This window comes from Danio aesculapii, chromosome 4 (genome assembly GCF_903798145.1).
Source record: "Danio aesculapii chromosome 4, fDanAes4.1, whole genome shotgun sequence".
In the NCBI taxonomy this organism is placed as follows: domain Eukaryota; kingdom Metazoa; phylum Chordata; class Actinopteri; order Cypriniformes; family Danionidae; genus Danio; species Danio aesculapii.
The window spans coordinates 21,928,158-21,951,334 of record NC_079438.1 but is presented as its reverse complement, the minus strand read 5'-3'; the positions used below and the strand labels follow the sequence as shown (position 1 = coordinate 21,951,334).

At 35.1% G+C, this 23,177-nt stretch overlaps 1 protein-coding gene across 1 annotated transcript; it reads right to left on the bottom strand.

Moving 5' to 3' along the window:
• Positions 1-7,818: 7,818 nt before the first annotated feature.
• On the bottom strand, positions 7,819-17,314 carry LOC130222351 (gastrula zinc finger protein XlCGF8.2DB-like). Its single transcript, XM_056454936.1, has 3 exons — positions 17,184-17,314; positions 9,111-9,315; positions 7,819-9,026 (listed from the first exon to the last, which is right to left on the bottom strand). The coding sequence occupies exons 1-3, from the start codon at positions 17,266-17,268 to the stop codon at positions 8,177-8,179; spliced, it is 1,140 nt and encodes a 379-aa protein (XP_056310911.1). The 5' UTR covers positions 17,269-17,314; the 3' UTR covers positions 7,819-8,176.
• Positions 17,315-23,177: the final 5,863 nt, after the last annotated feature.

Sequence of the window (23,177 nt, the reverse complement as noted above, 5' to 3'; positions counted from 1 at the left end):
TTTTTTTTTTTCTTTATTTTATATCAAAAATTAAAAACAATTACATTCAGGTAATAATACATGTACATTATATAAAGCCATTTGAACATATATATTCCCACATAAAAAGTCTTTTTCAAATACATCAATCTTGTCATTCGTGTTACAATAATAGAAAAGAGCATTAAGCAGTACAGACATTTTTCTTTCAAACAATTTACACACAGATATTTTGCCATTCTTTGTTTAACAGCATTCCTTCTATTCCATATGCACAATTCTTGCAACTGTTAAAATGAAATTATGAACCTTGTATTTTTACCTTCTGTTTTACAACCAAATAAAAATAATGTTTCCCATTCCTCATCAACAACCTGTTTTTCAATCCCCATTTCATTTATCATTTCTTTAATTTTTCCAATAAAACATTCTAACTCTTTGCATTTGAAAAACAAATGTAGTATACCTTCATCTTCTTCATTACAAACTTTACATCTTGCATCATTTGCCAAACCTATTTTACACAATCTCATTTCACTTAATAAACAGTTTTGCCTTAAAATGTAATCAAAATTCTCTAAAATTGGACTTTTCCACCAAGCTCTCAGATTTTGCCATATTTCCTTTGTTTCTATATTGGGATATAATCTTCTCCAGTACTCTTCTGCTTTGGGTATAACAAACACTTCTTTACATAAACATGAATAAAACATCTTCAGTATACCATCTTTGAAAGCATATTGATTTTCTTTAAAGTTAATCACCCTTCCTTCATCGCTGTGCATATCCAGATTATTTTCTATCATTTCTTTCCATTCTTTTGGTATATTGTTTTTCAAGTTATTCAATTGATTTTCAATAACTCCTTTAGTTTCGTTTTCATAGTTTTCTATTATTGCATCTTTTATGACTTGCACCTGTACATAACCAGGTATCACTTCATATAAGATATCTTTAATTTGCTTTATTCCTGCATAATACCATTTCTTATAAAAAATAGTGTAATTCCCTTTTTTAATGTAATCATTTAAAAACAGCGGTTGCTTTAAAATCTCTTCTTTACTAAAAGTACAATCAATATGCTTTCTAAAATCTCCCCATGCCTTGATAACTTCTTTATAGAATTCTGGAATCCCATTCATCATATTCTCTTTGGGCTTCATCCATAATATATATTCTTGCATTTCCCCACATTTATTTAAAAAATATGTCATCGCATCTTTCCATACGTGTTTTTCTTCTTTCCAGTATTTATTTACAGTTTTTATTCGTATGCTTTTCATTCTGATAAGTGGATCGATTAAACCTAACCCCCCTTCTTCTACTTTACCAATTATGGTATTATAAGCTATCTTGGAAGGTTTCCCGTCCCATATAAAATCTAAAACAATAGCTTTTATCTTCTTATAAACACTCATTGGCAAACTCACTGTACCTAAAACATACCACATTTTTGATAAAAATAAGGAATTTAAAACTAAAACTTTCCCCTTTAAAAACAAACCTCTTAATTTCCAGAAATGTAATCTTTTTTCCATTCCTTTTAAAACTTCCTCCCACACTAAATCCCTTGTTTCATTTTCATTTTCACCAACCCTTATACCTAAAATCTTCATATTGGTTTTCTCCTCTTTAAATTGGATTTTTTCTGGTAAAGCCTTTGTTTTTCCTATTCTCATGTATTTCGTTTTTTCCTTATTAATTTTTGCTCCTGTTCCTTTACAATATCTGTTTAAAATTTCCTCTGCTTTCTCAATACTTTTAATATCTTTTACTATTAAAGTGGTATCATCAGCATATTGAAATATTTTTTGTTCTGACTCTGTTCCTTTTATACATAATCCTCGTATTTGCTTTTCATTATTAATTGCTAACCCCAATGTTTCAGATACAAGTGTGTATAGTAGTGCTGACATTGGACACCCTTGTCTTATCGATCTTGTTACTTTAAAATCTTTAGTTAAAAAACCATTTACTTTTATACAGCTTGTTATATCTGTATATAAACATTTTATCCATTGTAGATATCTTTTTCCAAAACCAAATCTCTCCATTACATTCATCATATATTTGTGTTCCACTCTATCAAAAGCTTTTTCCAAATCTACACTAATTATATATCCTGTTTCTTTTTCCTCTCTCATATACCAGATTATGTCTCTTATATTGTTTATGACATCCGTTATGTCTCTTTTTAGAACCGCATATGCTTGATTTGTTTGGATTATGTTTGGTACCACTACTTTTAATCTGTTAGCTAAGACTTTCGCTAAAATTTTATAGTCTGTGTTCAGCATACTTAAGGGTCTATAATTTTTTAAGTCTTCCTTGTCTCCATTTTGTTTATAAATCATTTTAACCATTCCTTTTTTCATACTATTAGTTAACTCCCCTTTTTCATAAATATCACTGTATATTATATTTAAAATAGGACTTAAAACATTTTTAAAAACTTTATAAAACTCAACTGGTAGTCCATCTATTCCTGGACTTTTCCCATTTCTCAACTGATCAATAGCTGTTTCTATTTCTAAATCTGTTATCTCACTCTCGCACATTTCCTCGTCCTCTTTATTTAATTTTACTGTTATTTTTTCTAATAAGAAATTTTCATCAATTAAAACTACTCCATTTTCTGTAAATAATTCCTCATAAAATCGTCTAGTTTCCTTTAAAATTCCCTCTTTGTCCTCTACAGTTTTCCCATCTTGTGTTTTTATACATTTGATTATAGCTGCTCTCTGTCTTGTTTTTTCTAATTCATAAAAGTATTTTGTACTTCTTTCTCCTTCTACAATGTCTTTAGCTCTGCTTCTAATAATTACTCCTTTACACTTTTCTTCTTCGATTTTCTTCAGCTTTTCCTGTAATTCTATTATTTTGTCAACATTTATCCCATTTACTTTACTCATTTCTTCATCCCATTCTTTTCTAATTTGATTTTCCTTGAATTTTTTTGCCTTTTGTCTTTTTTCTGATATATTTATTGAGTATTCTTTTATTCTATTTTTCAGATTATCCCACCATAAACTTGTTTCTGTTTCAAACATTTCATCATTCACACTATTGATTATTATATTTTCTATTTCCATTTTATACATTTCTATTTTGAACAACTCAGTGTTGAGTATCCACACTCCTGGTCCTTTTTCAATCTCATTAAAATTCATCGTTATCCATATAAAATCGTGATCACTCTCACTATAGGTTTTGTAGAAAACTTTGTTAACATATTGTACTTCTTTCTTCTTACATAAAAACAAGTCAATTCTACTTTGCTTTAAAATCCTATTTACAATTTGTCTTCTTGAATATTCTCTTTTCATACCATTTTGCTCTCTCCATACATCTACCAAATCACATTTCCTCATTAAATTCTGTAGTTCATTCCTTCCTCTGTCTGTTCTAAAATCCATTGAGTCATCTTTATCTATTCTTTGCATGGCAACATTAAAATCTCCTAAAATAAATATGTTTTCATTCTTATCTATTAACTTATCTATTTCCTTATAAAAGTTATATTTCTCCTTTTCCTCATTTGGTGCATGTATGTTGCATACTCTAAAACTTTTCCCATTATACATAACTTTTACAATTATAATTCTTCCGTCTGTGTCTTTATAGTCTAATTCTACTTTTTCAAAAATCCCTCTTTTTATCAAAATTGCTACCCCTCTTTTCTTTTCTATATCTCCATTACTAAATATTTCCCCATTCCACAATTTTCTCATTTCATTTTTAATCTCATCTTCCCACTTTGTCTCTTGTAAACATAATATATCACACTTTTTTGTCAAACACGTTAATCTTTCAAACTTTTCCCATTTTGACAATCCTCTTACATTCAGTGATACCACACATACATTACTCATTAGGAAAATTATTGGATAAACCAATAACCACCATTCATTCTGAGTCACTGTCACTTAAACAAATATTTCTTGCATCTCCTTTTTCAAATTTTTTCCTTTCCATTCTTTCTTTAATCTCTTCTCTTCTCATTTTCTGCCGTTGTAGAACCAGTTCAATGTTTAAGCCACTTTTACATCTTGATTTTAAATCTTTTATCTTTTTACCTTTTTCTTTTTTTTCCAGTCCATAATTCCCCCTTTCAAAATCCATTCCTCTTACCTCATTTAGTGCTCTTATTTCATTGTCCTCAGTCCTTTTCTTCTCCTGTCTCTCTTCATTGTTCAGTTCTATAGCGCCTTCATCATATTGTTCTTCATCAAATTGTCCATTATTTGGTTCTCCTTCCTCCTCGTTTGCTCCTTCTCCCAGTTCCATTCCTTTATCCTCTTCCTCATATCTGTCCTCTTCTGTATTGTTTTCTTCTCCAGTTTTGTCCTCCTTCCTTTCTGTTGCCGTATTATCAAGTGACACTTGTATTTCCATCCTTTCCATTTCCTCCTCTTTTTCACAGTTACATCTTGTCGATGCCCTCTCGCAGCCCTGGCACTGCAGAACTTCGCAGTCCCGCACATAATGCCCCTGCTGAAGACATCTTCTGCATGTGAACTTTGGGCAGTCTTTTTTCTCATGCTCTGTACTTGAGCAAAGTCTGCACATTTTCAGTTGATTATCGTGTATCACTCTGAAATATTGTATCCCTTCTTCTGTCACAAAGCCAACATTGTATGGTAAAGATTTTACTTCTTTGGGAAATTTTACCTTCACAAAGCGTGTTCCGTCTGCCACCATTGTTCCCGGATGATAATTTCTTCTTATTGGAAGTATAGGAGTTACTCCCCAATTACTCAGTTTTTGTTGTATCTCCTCATCCTGTATGTAACTGGGCAAGTTCAGAAAAGATACCATTTTTTCTGTTGCACACAGCTTTTTCATCTCACATTCCTCTCCATTAATCATCAGTCCGTTCATCAATATCTCGCATTCTTTTTCACTTTCCATTGTCAGCTCAAATTCATTGTTGTTTTTCCGTCTCAGTCCAAATAATTTGCCAATCCCGACTTTGTCTTCCACTGCTTTGATTATGTTATTTATAGTTGAGTTTTCAATTTCTCTTACCATCATTGTTAGTGTGGCTTCCTTCTTATATTCTCTTTGATATCTTGCTTGCTTCTTTAGTTTGTTCAGCATTTGTTGTTTCTGACTTAAATCCTTCCTTTGTCCTTCAATATTCTTTTCGCTTTCAATACTTGCATTTGATTGTAGTTCTCCTTTCTTTTCTTGACCACCTCCTTTTCCTTCTTTTTTCTTTGAGACAACTGTTGCCCATGTCTCCTTGCTGTTTTCTCCATTATCTTCATTTAGAGTCCTTTCAATCCTGTTTGTAGCATTTCCTTGTTCCCTGTTCCTTTTTCCATTTGTGTCCTGTCCATTCTCTTTCTCCGTTGTGTCCATTTTGTTGTTTTCTAACCCCAAAACAGTGTTACTGTTTGGGGTAGTAAAAATAATCTTTAACTGAAAAAACAATTAAAGTAAACTTTGTAATACAAAAACTAAAAATAAAAAACAAAACTGCCAAAATGGAAGAGCCTCTCTCTTACTTCTGCCACCTCACACTTCCTGCAGTGCAACAACTCTAACTTACACTAGAGGGCATTTCCAGGGTGGTATGGCCGTAAACGAGAGCAGCTGTCAAGAGTTGGCTATTTAAAAATAGGCGCAGCACCAGGAGCTGCGCGCAGCTCAGCTTGCATTGACACAGCACCAACAGAAACAACGCCCTTGTCCCCTCATTTGTTCACCTGTGTTTTTTTTGTCCCACCCCTCCCAAATAAAATGAATGCGAGAAAAGATAGCAGCAGCAGAGCTGTGACACGGGGAAGTGTATTCGCTGCCAAATGAAGGAATTCACAAATCTTACAGCACCTGGTAATCCCAGGCGGTCTCCCATCCAAGTACTAAGCAGGGCCAACCCTGCTTTACTTCCGAGTACAGATGAGATCAGGCATGTCAAAACAAGGCAAGTTTATTTATATAGCACATTTCAAGTATAAGAGAAATAAAAACAAATAATAAAAATGACAACAGAAAAACAGATAAAATGTGTTATAAAAGAATGAAAAAGAAGAGAAAAGCATAATATGTGCGATCTGTCAGCTGTAGCACAGTGCTCATTCAGTAAAGGCACAGCTAAACAGATGTGTTTTCAGTCTTGATTTGAATGTGTCTAATGTTGGAGCACATCTGATCATACTGGAAGCTGATTCCAGCAGTGAGGGGCGTAGTAGCTGAAAGCCGATTCACCCTGCTTTGACTGAACTCTTGGAGTTTCTAGTTTATATGATCCTAAAGATCTGAGTGATCTGTTAGGTTTGTATTCAGTGAGCATATCGGTAATGTATTGAGCTGCTAGGCCATTTAGTGATTTATAGAGCAGTAATAATACTTTAAAATCTATTCTGAGTGTAACTGGGAGCCAGTGTAAAGACCTGAGGACAGGTGTGATGTGCTCTGATTTCCTGCTTCTGATCAGAATTCTGGCCGCAGCGTTCTGGATGAGCTGCAACTGTCTGACTGTCTTTTTGGGAAGACCAGTGAGGAGGCCGTTACAGTAATCCACCCTGCTGCTGATAAAAGCATGAACAAGTTTCTCTAAGTCTTCACTGGAAACAAGCATCTAATTCCTGCAATATTTTTGAGATGATAGTATGCTGATTTACTGACTGCTTTGACAAGACTATTGAAACTCAGATCTGACCCCAGAGTCACTCCTAGATTCTTGACCTTATTTTTTGTTGTTTGACCCTTAGTGCCAAGGTACGCATGCACCTTAAGAACCTCATTTCTGTTCCCAAACGCAATCACTTCAGTTTTCTCTTTGTTTAACTGAAGAAAGTTTTGGCACATCCAATTGTTAATTTCATCAATGCATTGGCAGAGGGTGTCAAAGGGGCTGTAGTCATTAGGCAGTAGGCTAGGTCGATCTGAGTCTCATTAGCATAGCTGTGGTAGGAAATTTGGTTCTTTCTCATTATTTGGCTCAGAGGAAGCATATAAAGGTTGAACAGGAGAGGTGCCAGAATCAAGCCTTGTGGGACTCTGATGTTGATGTTGCCACTGATGTTGGGATGTTGTAAGTCTCTCTATCGTTGCAAAGAGAGTACGAGAATTATTTAAGTTGCTGTTTATAAGGCTTGAAAAAAAGTCTGCCTAGCAGTGTTTAGTTCCATATTAAAAGCATGAAGATATTATAATGGACTACTTGCTTAGTCTTCCACCCCATATGCTCAGCTTTTCTGCACTGTAATTTCATCATTCGAACTGCCGTTGAGTTTCTCCAAGGTGCTCTCTGTCTGCTAGTCATCTTCCTGACATTAAAAGGAGCAATGTAATTTATGACATTCTTAACTTTAGAGTTAAACAAATCAAGGAGAGAATCAACAGTCTGCAGATATACTTGGTGCTAGCTATATGGCCTTCATAAACTGCTCACTAGTGTTCTCATTTATGCATCTCTTTCTGACAGAGACCTGTCTTTAATAGCTGGAGTGATCAATACATCAAAGAAAATACAGAAATGATCAGTGCAACATCCTTAACAACAGTCAATGAAATGCATGTTGATCTAAAAGTAGATCAAAAGTGTGTCCATGATTGTGTGTGGGTCCTTGAACATGCCGAGTCAGGTCAAAAGTGTTAAAAACAGTCATCAGTTCTTTTGCAGCTTTGATTTCTGAATTATCAATGTGAATATTAAAATCCCCAGCAATGGTAAAATAGTTGAATTCAGAGGTTACTATTGATAACAGCTCTGTAAAATCATCAATAAAAGTTGGAGAATATTTTGGAGGTCTGTAGATAATGATCCATGACCCTTTAGTGCCATGCTCAGATATTCAAAAGACAAATAGTCACCAAAAGACACTTGTTTACACTCGTAGACATCTTTAAACAGGGCAGCGATGCCTCCACCTCTCCTATTGGCTCTGCAAACCCTCAAAAAGTCAAAGTTTAAAGGAGCTGTTTCATTCAGAACTGCTGCGCTACAACTGTCATCTAGCCATGAAGAATGTTCAGTGTGTCTCTTTGTAACCATTTTCAGGAGCCACTAAACTAGGTCAGAGGTCACAGAGACCTTAAGTGGAATTGAAAAGCTGAGGACTGGAAGCAACAGTTTCTATTGTTACTTTGCAATGCAGTGAACTGCGAAACTTGCATTTCCGGTCTGACGCATTCGCATGCGTATGAACGGAAGTCTATGGGGAGAAAAGTCCAGTGTGACCGCGGCTTAAGTGCAAGTAATTGGTTTCTCTCCAGTGTGGATCCTCATGTGTAGATTAAGGGATGATGATTGGCTGAAACTCTTCCCACACTGAGTGCATGTGAATGGTTTCTCTCCAGTGTGGATCCTCATGTGTTGATTAAGGGATGATGATTGGATAAAACACTTTCCACACTGAGTGCAAGTGAATGGTCTCTCTCCAGTGTGGATCCTCATGTGGTGATTAAGGTGTGATGAGCAGTTAAAACTCTTCCCACACTGAGTGCATGTGAACGGTTTCTCTCCAGTGTGGATCCTCATGTGTTGATTAAGGGATGATGATTGGATAAAACACTTTCCACACTGAGTGCAAGTGAATGGTCTCTCTCCGGTGTGGATCCTCATGTGGTGATTAAGGTGTGATGAGCAGTTAAAACTCTTCCCACACTGAGTGCATGTGAACGGTTTCTCTCCAGTGTGGATCCTCATGTGTAGATTAAGGGATGATGAGCGGATAAAACTCTTCCCACACTGAGTGCATGTGAATGGCTTCTCTCCAGTGTGGATCATCATGTGTTCATTAAGGTGGGATAATTGGCTGAAACTCTTCCCACACTGAGTGCATGTGAATGGTTTCTCTCCAGTGTGGATCCTCATGTGTTGATTAAGGGATGATGATTGGTTGAAACTCTTCCCACACTGAGTGCATGTGAATGGTTTTTCTCCAGTGTGGATTTTCATGTGTTGATTAAGGTTTGATGATTTGTTGAAACTCTTCCCACACTGAGTGCATGTGAATGGCTTCTCTCCAGTGTGGATCATCATGTGTTCATTAAGGTGGGATAATTGGCTGAAACTCTTCCCACACTGAGTGCATGTGAATGGTTTCTCTCCAGTGTGGATCCTCATGTGTTGATTAAGGGATGATGATTGGTTGAAACTCTTCCCACACTGAATGCATGTGAATGGTTTCTCTCCAGTGTGGATCATCATGTGAATCCTAAGATTGCCGTTTCTTCCAAAACTCTTTCCACACTGAGTGCAGGTGCAGGTGAAATGATTCTTGTCTCTCCTTTTCAAAATACCATCAGACTGTGAATGAGCGTTTTCCTCAATTTTGACATGATGTTCCTCCTCTTTCCTTCCTCCATTCTCTTCAATTAGGTCTGAAATAAATAAATAAAACATTAGTTTTCATTAAGTCTTAAAAACTCTCATCAAAAGCTGAAAAGTGAAAAGACACTGGAAACATTGGCTACACACACTGTAATTTTGATGCACATTAAATGTAAAATAAATCAGATCATATTGTGTTTGGTCCACATTTAAGCGGATTCAATTCAATTCATCATTATTTATCTAGTGCTTTTACAACGTAAATTGTGTCAAAGCAGCTTAACAGAAGTTATAGTAAATTGAAACTGTGTCAGTCCAGTTTTCAGAGTTTCTTACATAATTGATCATAAAAGTTATTTTGGTCATATTGATAAGACACAGATTTGAAAGCTGTAAATGGGCAATTTTTATTCGTATATATTCATAATTTCAACAAAATGTTTTTCTAAATATTGTAAAGAAGACAGGGAATACTTGTTCATTCTGTGCCTGACTGGTAAACGCATCAGAAAAAAAGTTCTGGGGTAACAGCTAAACAAATAGATAATGAACAGATACTGAACAAAATATAAAAAACTCAATACACTCTGGACAAATTTACTCCCTTGTCGTTATATTCATGGCTGCTTTTTCTCCATAGGCCTCTATTAAAACAATTTTTTTTTATTGCAAAGCCATGACAGCATATAATCATGCATTTATGATAGTTGGCGTTTTCTGTTATGACAGTCAACATTGTTTCATTGGTCTCCTCCCATGGGACAACAAAAAGGAAATGGGTGAGAGTATAAAGAAAGAGTGGGAGAGTTGAAGAGGGCAGGAATATGTGGTGTGTGTCGAAGAAAGAGAAGTTGACTGAACTATTGCAGTGAGAGGAAACGAGTGGAGAAACCGGGTCGAGACGAGCAGTGTAAACTTAACGACTGGCTGTGAGAAACAAAAAGTAAAAGTACGTATCAAAGCAACAGAGCAAAAACCGCTGTCTTGTTACTGAAGTGCTTGTGACGTCTGTGAATGAGTGCGTCACCAAAGACTTCAGTGCAGCGTGTCCTGAACAAAATCAACTTACCGATTTATCTCGCTGGCATGGAGTCAGCTGCCGAAACCATTATTTTTCTCCGTTTTCAAATCTGATGAATCTGCTGGCCTGAAATCATTTGTATTTTTACCTTTCACTTTCATTTGAGTTATACGGGCTGAGGGTTTTGTGTTTTATTGTGATTATTGTTATATTGTTTGTTTTGGACTTGCGATTGGAGCGGCGGTTTAATATTGCTCTTATCCTAAATACTATTACCTTAAACCTACACTACCTACACTGGAAAATAAGTGTTTAAGTGTCGGAGTCTAGCTATTCTGAGCGTAATTCAACTTGAATCAGGATGAATATAGGCCGAAGCAACTGTAGGGTGGTGGAATTCCCTACTAGTCTCCATGCTAATTTTAACCCCAGAGCGCAAGTTGCATCTAAGAAAGAAACGGCTCCCGCGAGGGATAACAGTGCGGTCCTTCAAGCTATTGATGCACTAAAGGATGACTTGATTGCTAAAATTAAAAGAAAAAACTGTTGCACACTCAGTTGAACTTTACAATCAAATTGACCAGCTTCAAACGGAGTTGCGCAATGCTGTGGAGCACATTAACGCCAGAGTGAAAGCAGCGAAAGAGCGAGTGACTGGTCTGGAGTCTGTGTTGGGTGGATACTCCGACTCTCTTACTACCCTGGAAAAAGAGTTTAGTATCGTGAAAATGGAGCTGGCTCTGCTGAGAGACCAAAGCGAGGATCTTGAGGAGAGGTCTCGCCGCTCAAATCTCCACATTACGGGAGTTAAAGAAGATGGGAGCATGGCAGACGCATAAGAGTTTTTAGCCGGCCTCCTGAAAGATACCCTGAAGGTCAAGAAGACTCCACTTCTGGACCGGCACACCACACTCTACACTGCAAACCAGTGGACGACAAGGAACCGCCACGCGCCTTCGTGATTATGTGCCACTACTTTTCCAAAAAAAGAGGGAATTTTAAAGAAAGCCATTGAAATGAAGGCAATCACGACAGTACATTGGGCTGTCAAAGACAATACAAATGTTAATGTCACTCTCCTGTTAACTTTTAAATTACCACTATAGCACATGTTCGTTGTTGTCTAGTTCTCAAGTATATTTTGTCCATAATGGGGTAGCTTTTTAGTAAAACATCAAAAGCTGTTCAAATTTATTTGTTTTATACTTGAGGTTCCACATGGTAAGCTAGTTAAAAATGGGAGTAGCTGGAAGTGGATGCAACTTTACATGCAAAGTTTCAATATTGTGTTGTTTCGTGTTTATAAGTTTATGTGCGATCACCTGTTTTTTTTTTTTTCTCTCTTTTTTTTCTTTTTGCTCTCTCCCCCAGACCCCCTACATACAAAACCCACAGATACCTTTCGGATGCTTCTGATAAATGTTTTCGACAGCCCTCCATAAAATGTGTGGAGTAAAGACAAACTTTATCAGTTGGAATGTGTGGGGGCTAAATCACCCAGTGAAACGAAACAAGGTGTTCGCATATCTTAAGTTAAAATCATGTCTGTTGAAAAAGGACTATTCTAAACTTAATAGAGGATGCTATACACAAATATATCCTTCTAACTTTAATAGCAAAAGTAGGGGCGTTGCTGTACTCATACATAAGAATGTACAGTTTGTTATGGAGTCAAATGTGTTGGATAAAAATGGCAGATACATAATAATCCAAGGATAACTTTTTAACATGTCTGTGGTCCTGGCCAATATGTATGCTCCTAATTGGGACAATGTACAACTTTTCAGTGATTAATTTTCCATTTTTCCTAGTCTCGACACATAATTTAGTTTTAGGAGGTGATTTAAATAGTGTTTTGCACCCAATTTTGGACCGCTCTAGCTCTTCGAGTAATACATTAAGTCAGCCAGCACAATGTATCAACTCCTTCCTTCAGACATATGATGTAAGTGACCCCTGGAGATTTAAATATCCATCTTCCAAGCAATTTTCCTTCTATTCACCTGTGCTTCAAACCTATTCCAGGATTGACCATTTTCTCCTCGACAAGCAGTTACTTCCCTTAATGTCAGAAGTAGAGTATGGTAGTATTGTTATTTCGGACCATTGTCCAGTCTCACTACAGCTATTTTTTCCAGGCAATGTAATCCCCCAGCAATGTACCGTGGTGGTTTAACTCAAGAATCTTGGCAGACGACGATTTTGTAAAATTTATTGATGCTCAAATTGATTTCTTCCTTGAGACAAACAAATCCCCAGAGATAGGTTATAGCATCCTATGGGATACTCTGTAAGCATATATAAGAGGACAAATTATTGCATATCAAGTTAGTGCAAATAAAAGAATGTTAAAGTGGCTTACAGAGATTATGAATAAAATTAATACAATTGATCAGCTATACTCAACATCACCTTCCGAAGAGCTCCATAAGACTTCTTCTGCAAACGGAATATTACTCCTTGACAAGTGAAAATGCAGAGGATCTCCACATAATGGATACAAAGTCAATCTAGCAAAGAGTCTCCTTTTCCCTATCAGTGATAGAGCACAGCAAATGTCCTTCCAATCCTTTCCATTTTCAGTACGTCCTGATAAATTTGTATATCTGGGTGTGAGTGTGACACGCAAATATAAGGATTTGTTCAATAATAATGTTAAAATGACATTAGACAAAGCCAAATGAGACAACACGGTGGTCAACCCTTCCTTTATCTTTAGCTGGGAAGATCAATTCCATCAAAATGAAAATACTACACAGATTTCTGTTTCTATTTCAGACCATGCCTGTTTTTATTCCCAAGTCATTTTTCAAGGAGTTGAATAATTGTATTTCTACATTTCTCTGGGATAAGAAAACTCCTCACATAAAAAAGAAATTCTTGGAAAGAAAGAAGGAAGAGGGTGGATTGGCAATGCCAAATTTCCTATACTATTATTGGGCGGCCAATTTACACAGACTGATATTCTGGTTTTCCAACATCTGTAATGATAAGGCCCCACTGGTTACTGATGGAACAGCACACGTCTAATCCAGTGTCTTTACACTCACTACTTTGTGCTTCGATTCCATTGAGTAAACAATATTCTACGAATAACCCAGTTATTAATGGATCACTCAGAATATGGTCACAATTCAGACTTCACTTTAATAATAAACAAGCATTGCCTTCTGCTCCCATTTTGTTAAATCCATTAATCCCTCCCTCTCTTATAGATTCAGCATTCCAATGATGGTCTAGAAAGGGAGTTAACCGTGTTAAGGACCTGTTTAAAGATGGCATATTTAGACACAGAACAGACATTGAGATTCCCCAGTCAAATTTTTTAGGTACCTTCAAGTCCGTAGTTTCGTTAAAAACACTTTCCTCCTTCACTGAACCGACCAGAAGCATGCTGGATAGATGAATTGGTAAATATGGACCCATATCAAAGGGGTATGATGTCCATGTTATATGAAGTGATCCAAAGAGCTGCCTCCCCTTCCCTAAATCGTATAAAGCAAAAATGGAAAGACGAACTGGGACTAGAAATATCAGATACAGCCTGGCAATATGCCATAGAACTGGTACACTCATCTTCTGTATGTATTAGACATGGTCTTCTTCAGTTTAAGGTGCTTCATAGGCTTCACCTATCTAGGAGCAAGCTGGCAAAAATGTATCCAGGGTCAGATTCATTTTGCCCCAGATGTGGTTTGGAGCCAGCAGATCTGAGTCATATGTTCTGGGGATGCCCTAGATTACATAGATTTTGGACCGATATTTTTAGATCATTTTCATTTATATGTAATAAAGATATGGATCCTAATCTTTTAACCTCAATTTTTGGTAGAGTGCCAGAAGAAATGTACCTGTCAACTAATCACATAGAAATCATTGTTTTTTTCTTCTTTATTGACCAGACGCCTGATTCTTCTCAGGTGGAAAAAAACAAACCCGCCATCCCACAAACATTGAATATTAGAAGTGTTATCACATCTTAAACTCGAGAACCTTAAGTACACCATCCGAGGCTCTACAAAAAAGTTTTATGAGGTTTGACAGCCTTTCCTACATCGAAAGCTCCTACATTGAACGCTCAGGGGTTATTATATTCTAAGTGAGAGTTTATCTCTAATTTCCTAATTTGTATTATCTATTTTTATTTATTTTTCTCTTTCTCTCTTTTTCTCTATGTGGTGCGGGTATGTCTGTAGCTATGTACCATGTTAATTTGTTGTTCAATTTGTGTGTGTTGTGGAACAATTGAAGACTTTTGAAAAATCAATAAAAATGTTTGAATAATAAGAATGTAAACCAATTTTTTTATGCTCTTAGCCTATCAAAAATGCACATAAAAATCGGTGGCTGGAAACGTAAGGCTAAGCGAGAAATACCGCTTCATCTTTAAAAAAGGAAAGGAGACCGACAGAAACTCAGAGTTTAGAGAATAAAACCTGCTACTGACCAGGTTAGGTTCACATGGTAAGTTACCACATTAACTGACTCTGAGTAAAAGTTTCCTCTCTTTCAAAAACAGGCTTGATTTACCCTGCTTTTTCCAGTTTGACAAACCTGCCAGTTTGAAACGCAAAACCCAGAGTTTCTCTCATTTCAGGGTTAAAATACTTTGTTTTCACTTAACCTCCTTTCTGAAACGGGGCCCTGATCTCATATGCTTTTGTTTTAGAACTTCAGTTGCCTATTGGAGAAATGACAAGGAATAAAAAACAGCAGAAAACGGTCACACTACTTGCTCTACAAACAAGTGTATGACTATACATACATAGAAAAACAATAAAATTAGAAAATATGACTTTGCAACATCAAGCAGCTTTAGGCATGGGCCAGTATAAGATTCTGACGTTATGATAACCTTGAATAAAAATATCACAGTTTCACAGTACTGTAATTACTGCTCTTCTTTTTAAATGTCTGGGTAAAAAACAAACACTTTTCCCCTTTAAACACAATATATTTTCACTTGAGAAACTTTGAAAGTATGTTGGAGCAGTAAACATGTCAGGCTGAATCATTCAAATGCATCATTGACTTCTGCTGTCTTCATTTGTTTCAAAAACACATATTTCTTTACAATTTAAAACAGCATCTTTGTATATCTTTTCTGCTGGAAATACTGTTGTCCTGAAAAACTTAAAACAAAATGAAAAAAAAAAAAACATAGGAACGGTACAGCAGAAAATATTTGCGGTTTTAAAACCTCGACATTTTTTAAACTGTGGTATACCTTGAAAACTGTTATTGTCCCATGCCTAAGCAGCATAAAACTGTTTTTAGGATCTAAAAATTATTTCTTTAAAAAAAGTCTCTAGCAAAAAGATTCCAATGGCTTGAAGAATATGGTCAATACTGACGAACTTTACACTCAAATGTTTGCATATCATCAACATGCTGTAATCCATTTCTTAAACAGCAAAAGTCATTTTTAGACTAGTTTGTTGGCCAGTTGTAGTCAGTGCAATGCTAAACGTTATTGTTCCACTATAATTTGTTCATTTTGTCTTACGTCGTCCCACAGCAACATCATATAGTTTAGAATACTGTACAATGTTTTATAAGAATTAATTATTTTAGTGTCTATTTCATTCAGCATATTTAATATTGGGGGCATCCACGCTTTCTGACATACTGTAAACCAGGGTTTCTGCAGGTTTCACCAAGTTAAATTTAAGTCTTTTTAAGACCATTATGAATGAAATTTTAGACTCATAAAGGGCTAAAGGCTAAGGAATTTTTCAAATGGCCCAGATGGAAAAGACTTTTAATTTGCCCCATCAAAATAATATTTTAATTTAATAATACAATAATAAATTAATAATAAAAAAATAATACTCTAGATAATATTTAAAATCTTTTGCTAAGAAATCAGTAAAAACAAGCAAGCTTTACTCATATCCATACACTTTTTCCAAAATAACCTTTATTTAAATAAAAAAAATAAACTAATGTTTTAAAAGTTTTAAAAACTATAATAAACTAAATCTATGCACAACAATCTGTCCAGGTCGATGTCCTCAGCAGTAAATACATGGAGCACATTTAAACAAATGTTATTGTGAGGAAAATAATTAAACCATTATGATAAATAGAGTTAAAATGACCTTTTTGAATAAAAAGCGAAAAGTTTTATTGAGATGGATTGTTGGTGATTGTATGGGTTTTGGCCAGATTGGGAAGCAAAACATGAAGGGAAGGACGAGGAGCATGAAAGGAAGATTAAGACTTGTTTAAAAAAAGATTTAGGAACTACAACAAAATATTTCAGTAAATTAAAGACTTTTTAAGGCCTAAAATTTAGATTTTGGAATTTAAGACATTTTAAGACCCCACGGAAACACTGTTTTAACACAATAGCCCTGGTAATTAGATATTATAATAATGATGTAATTCTAACTCAGATACTATCTGTGAGAACTAGTAACAACTACTAAAAACAAGTTTAAACCCATAAAGAATTTGGAATTGTGATCAACGTGACATATGCAAATGGGAAGTACTAAGCCGACATTATCACTGTAATAGCAGATATCTTCTATGAGAATACTGTAGGTCAAATATTGTCAGCTCAGTTAAACTTTTTTAATTTATTGTTTTTATTTATTTTATATAGCCCCAGTGATCAAGGACGCTTTACAAACAGTAGGAGAACAATAAAAGCAATAACCTTAAGAAGGTAGAGAAAATGGGAGACTAATAATACATAAAGCGAATGATAAAAGACATGAGAACAAGTAACAAAAGAAACTCATTCCTGTCTTTCAATGAGAGCTTATGTGCATTTAGGAGAACTAGGCAGCACACTCAGGGCTGCAAGATGGATTTAATTTAGTATTATTATTAAAATATATCTGAATGAGGATCTTATGACTGAGTTGGTCTTTGAGAATGAAAACTAACCTGTTTGTTCTTGCAGATCTTCCTGTTTGACTGTGAATGTTTCTTCAATCTTCACATCTTCACTCTCCTCTTTAATAAACGCCATCTTTATAACAGTGTGGAGATCAGTCGCTTCAGCAGTTTTTCTCTGCGTTTGGACACTTTATCCTGTTTAAAATGAACAAAACAATAAAAAAAAGTTCTGTTTAAATAAATAAAACAATGAACAGAAACAAAATAACTTCTCTTCAACACTTGCTTCAACTGTTTCTTTATATGAGAGTAATTAACAAAAAGAAATCAGGTAAGTCTGAGCAAGAAACAATGGCCACAAATGAGCTGATTAAAACTAGTACTAGATTTCTTATATATAGTGATGAAGACTTAGAATGAAATGACATTATCCCATTTAATCAATTCAACCTTCATTCAAACCAAACCCTTATTACACACTTTACTGTTGCTTTATTCAAACTTTATTCAGGTATGTTCTTAATTGTTTTGTTTGTTTTATTTATTTTATTATCTGCTTACAGAACGTTGTAGCACTTTTTTGCACAAGACAAATTTCCTCTCTGGCACAAATAAAGTTTATCCTATCTTTATTCAAACAATAGCCCTCATCACTGTAAGTAAAATAGTACTAAGTTGTATAAAGGGTTAAATAATATTTTCAACAACACGTACACAATTAAGCATTAGATAAAAAAATGAAACTTATAATAAATCGCTTTATATCTGTGTAAAAGCTTTAAAACAAACCTTTCTCCAGTTGAATCACAGCGCTGGAGTGTCGCAGCCTTATGACGTCCCACGCCAAAATAAAAGTCTTTTTGTTTAGCTTTTTTTTGCCACTTAGTCATGACTTATTGATACATTTCTCTCTCGTTTTCCACTTTGTACTATATCTGCTCTTTCTCTCTCTCACACACAGAGATATTTGTTGAAGCTGATCAAAAGCTTTAAACATTTTTAAGACAATTTTGAAAAACTTTTTTAATCCACTTCATGATGACGTGCATGTCTACAACACATTACTTCCTATTAATATCTGAGTGCAAATCTCATCCTCGTAATTATGACCTTTCTATTTTCACAACTTATCTAGGGGTTTTTTTTTCATATGAATTGTCGTCTCTTATTATCTGTATTCCACGTTTCCTGACATTCTTTAGCAACATCTTCAGTAATAATATTTAAATTTACCTTTACTTACAGAAGCATTAAAGGGGTAGTTCACATACAAATTACAATTCTGTCATTTACTCATCCTCTACTTTTTCTAAACCTGTTTGAGTTTCTTCTGTTGAATGCAAATGAAGATATACTGAAGAATACAGCGGCAAAAAATAGCCACTATGGGTCAACGTTGCTGGACTGAGACAAAAAAAAAAATAATAATAAAAAAATCAGCCCTGGCATTTAGAGCCAGAGTAGCCCACTGCATATAATCAAAATGCTACCCATCTGTCCACACCATTGAATATGTTTACAACTCCTATTCCATAAAAGCACAAAAGCCATACACACAAGTCTTCACACAAGTAATCAACATTTTGTAATTTTGTGAAAATAAGTGATTATTTTCAATATTCTTTGACAACATACCGTGTTTTGTATTTGTCGGACCATCACTATTTTGCTAGATCTTTTCCTTCAGGTAGGTTTTTAAGGGTAATTTTTGCATTTTCTTTTAACGGTTGCATTTCTTCATCCATAGCTTTAACCCATTCCCTTGCATTTACCGATGTCACCACCTCTTTGTATGTTTGTGGTACATTAAACATGTATAGTCTATAAAAAAAAATCAATGTTGATCGCATCACCTTCAAAACCACAAGCATAATTGCTTATATAAGCTTGCAGGATATCTTCTAACTTCTGGTTTATATTCCACTGGGTTGTCTACAATGACCTCTTCCTCAGCACTTTAAACTCTCCAGGACTCTTCCTGATCTCAAAATCATCCTCAACAACTGGAATCTTTGATTCAGCATTTGTTTCAGATACAAACTAAACAAGTTTGTGTTTCTAATAATCTGTGTTTCTGTTCTATATCTGCACAACTCTGGTTTGCACTCATTGCCAAATGTCCTTAATGTCATTGTATTGTATTGTTTACAATTTTTTATGTATATTTTTAGACTTCATTTTATTTATGTATAATTTTTTTTAGATGAACTTTTATGTATAATTGTATTTATTGTAAATTCTTTCTTAAAAACTCTACTTTTTGTATTAATATTATATGTTAGGCACCTAGGGTCTGAGAGTAACATGATTTCGATTCTCTATATGTACTCTACATGTGGTTTAATTGACAATAAAGCTGACTTTGACTTTCTGTACTTTCTTGATGAAAGGGATAGCTGACAATGTATCCTGGACTGTTCTTGTCAAATCCTACAAAAATGGCCTTCTCACACCTCGAATACAACTTTCCTAACTTTGCTTTGTCATTTCTGTAAGCGTAACATGTTAACCCACACTTCTGCATGTTGGGCTGTCTGCTGGTTAACATGAAAAATGGTGTCTGTTTTGTGCAGTTGTTAAAACACTATAGCTGCTGTGTGAACTGCATATGTCCACAGTGTCTTCAGTAACCCACTCTCTATTATCAAGATAGGCATCTAGCCATTTCAAATAATGTTCTCCAATTACCTTCAGCAGTGCCATTTTGGTGTGGAGAATATGGTGCTGATGTCTCATGTCTAATTCTACTTTTACTTAGTATTTGACACTCTCTCTGTGAATTCTGTACCATTGTCGAACCTGATGCGCTTAACCCGTTCCATATGGAGCTACATCAGCCAGGAATTTTTCAGTAGCGGTCACTGTGTTACTTCTGTTTTTCAGAATGTATAGAAAAACTAGTCATCTGTGAAGGATAATGAATATTTATGACCATTTTTGAACAATGGGTCTATAAACCCTGCTAAATCAGTGTGCACCATTTCTAGAGCTGCTTAGGCTTTTGCATCTGGTCCTCTATTTCTAGTATGGACAAACTTTCCCTCTGTGCAGACTTCACTATGTGGGATGGCTTTATCTCTCTTACACTTAATTACCATATCTGTCCCAGAAGCAATGAATTGCAAAGCTTCATTTTCTGGACTTGTGGGGCTCATGTTCTCATGAAATATGGAATAGGCTGAAACTTATTTGGGCTACAGTCCCATTTGCCAGCATAAAAACAATATTTATCAACCAAATAAACAAACAAACAAACTTTAATCCCCTTTAAACTAATAAAATTAAATAGTAGTAAAGAAGCTTTTACAAATTACTAAAAAAACTTAATCCAACATTGAACAATGCATCCACACATGTTTAAATTTGATACATTTATAATGTTAGCATTCAGATATTACTTCAGTGTAAATTCAGAATGTGCAACTTACCTTTTCAGTCTTTAATGAAGAAATGGTCTCTGTAGACTTTTCTTTGTATGTTGTTGTTGGTAATAATCCCAATGTAGGAATCTACAAATGTAGTTTGTCCTCAAGTTGTTCTCTTTACTCAGCAAAATAAGCCAATGAAGATTCTGTTAGGAACCCGGAATATATAGATAAAATCCCTGCCGAGCTACTGGATCTGGAATGTGATTGGATAAGACTCAATTGGCCCCCATTAATGCTGGTATAAAGATGCAAATGAGCAGGAGCAGTGAAGACTCAAGACACATTACTGTGGGGGAGCGGAAGTTCAGCAGCTTTTTTTAAATAGAAATGATGACGTATTGAGAAAATAAGTTGACTTTAGCCATCTTCATTTGTTTCATTTGCTGTTGTTGTATAGGACTATTGCTGGAAGCTTTGCGAATACATTTCATGCTCCCTTGTTAAAGTATTTATTCGTATTTTTAAACCTATTTTTATTATGATTCATGTTGTGGCTGCTGCATTTTGTAGTTAATGTTGACACACTTATGTTGAGGTATTTTGATTTGAAACATTTCAATGTATTTTTCCCAAGCCTGGTTATAAAGTAATACAAAAGTTGTGTGTTGTTTTTAGTAGAAACTTCTCAGAGTCTCTTGGCTGAAGACTTTGTTTAAAGATGCAAATGAGCATTAAAGACTCAAGCCACACTGATGTCTCAATACACACAACTACATTCACTTATATAATAGTTATAGAAGACTCATACTTTTATACAGTGGGTTTAGTTTTTCATTTATTCATCATTCATAGAAAACATTTCCAAACTTCACAGTTAGGTTTTATTTATTTGCTCAGTCAATACATTGCTAACTATTAGCAATGTTTTAGTTATTTATTTATCACTGAACTTGTTCTTTATGTGACTTTAGAGTCTTTTATTTCTCTTAAAGCACATGCAGCTTATTACTGGTTTCTGTAAGACTGTCAACACACTCTTAACAGGTCGATTATTTCTGTCCAAAAACGTCTGTAAATTGTAACTATCAAAATGTAACTTGTTTCTGTGCCAATTTAGTTTTTTCCTTCAGTTTTTAGTTGAACAGAACATGCGTGAGCAGCTCAGCTCTCTCGAAAGCCTCTTATTCACCTGGTATGTGAGTAAGAAAGATGTTTTCCCCTTTAATTATTACTTGTGTTTGTGCATACAAATATGCATAAACATTCACAAAAGCATATATAAGATACCCTGTGACAAAACCTTTTCCTTTTAACACAGTAAAGCGATCACATACTGTTGATTTTTTGCTACTTTTGGCCTCAGTAGATAATTGTTTGTACATTAATCACAAATGGATGAGAAACACTGTAATATCAAACTCATTTGTGTTCATTCCAGGTGCTGTGAAATGTTAAGTATAAGCTGCAGAGGTAATCAGGTGTGAGTAAAGTGCCATATATCTAATCCAGTCCTCCAGCATCTTTTTTGCTTCAAATTAAAGTCTTTTACACTAGGTTGGGTTTATTTGATTTTGTCAACTTCCAGAGCTTTAACTCTTAAACAGGAGAAGGAGGGAAATGCACTCACTCTGCATAGTGACATTCTGAAATCCAATTGAAACTAGCTTAATAGACACAGGAATCAATGCAGTCGAATCAATGCACAAAAAATAACAACACATTAAAGATTACCAAGAAAGATCTCACAACAAGAAAGATCTGTCTTGGTACAGGCACAAATCAAGCAACAAGTAACACAAACAAATCAAGAAAACAAGTTATAGTCAGGAACTTCCACTGCACAGCAGCTTCTAAATGCTCCCACTCTGTCTAAGATATGCTCATATATATTTCAAGCTTTGGTCTTACCTTTGTGGAGTCCACTATTAAATCTGTCATGCATCTATATATTTATAATTAGAAAATAATTACATCACAAGTAAATTTATTGTACAGGAAGTTTATACAAGGTTATTTAATGATAAGAGTTCACTTTCATATCCAAACAATGCAAAACTTTTAATGTGATTAACCTGCTCCGCCTACACCAACTACAGCATTTCTCAGACTTCTTTTTCATCATGGTGTAATTACAGTGGTGGACATCTCATAAAACAACAACTGCACTTACTCCTGTAACTTGTTTGCAACAATGAAATTTAAATATCTGTGTCACATATTCATTTAAATAAATGGATCATCATCATGTGCAGTCATCTTTATTAATAGCTGCCTAATAGACCAGACCATTAACTGAATAGGACCGTTTTACATATAAGAAACCTGCTAACGGGTATAGCTGTTCATGCCAATATAGCCTTAAGCATATTACATGAACAGGGCCTGCCGTACATCTCTTAAGACAAAGAAGCATACACTGCGTAAAGCATGTGCTGGATAAGTTGGTGGTTCATTCCACTATGAGAAATACAAAAACTAACAGAAGGACTAAGCGAACCCTGATTAATAAAGGGACTAAACCGTAAAGAAAATGAATGAATATATGAGTAATATCACACGAGTAGCAGTGGATGTGGCCTTCTATTAGTTTTTGTATTTCTACTTGTTGTAATGTCCTGTTGATGCAATAACAAAATAAAATAAAAGCAGTGTGATGTGGCTGTATATCAACAGT

What these genes read in the sequence shown, in the direction of transcription:
- LOC130222351 (XM_056454936.1), bottom strand. Translation starts at nt 17,268, where the DNA reads ATGGCGTTTATTAAAGAGGAGAGTGAAGATGTGAAGATTGAAGAAACA. An exon ending in AGATCTGCAAGAACAAACAG is followed by an intron (nt 9,316 to 17,183) that starts GTTAGTTTTCAT and finishes TATTTATTTCAG; the next exon opens with ACCTAATTGAAGAGAATGGA. An exon ending in ACTGGAGAGAAACCATTCAC is followed by an intron (nt 9,027 to 9,110) that starts ATGCATTCAGTG and finishes GAAACCATTCAC; the next exon opens with ATGCACTCAGTGTGGGAAGA.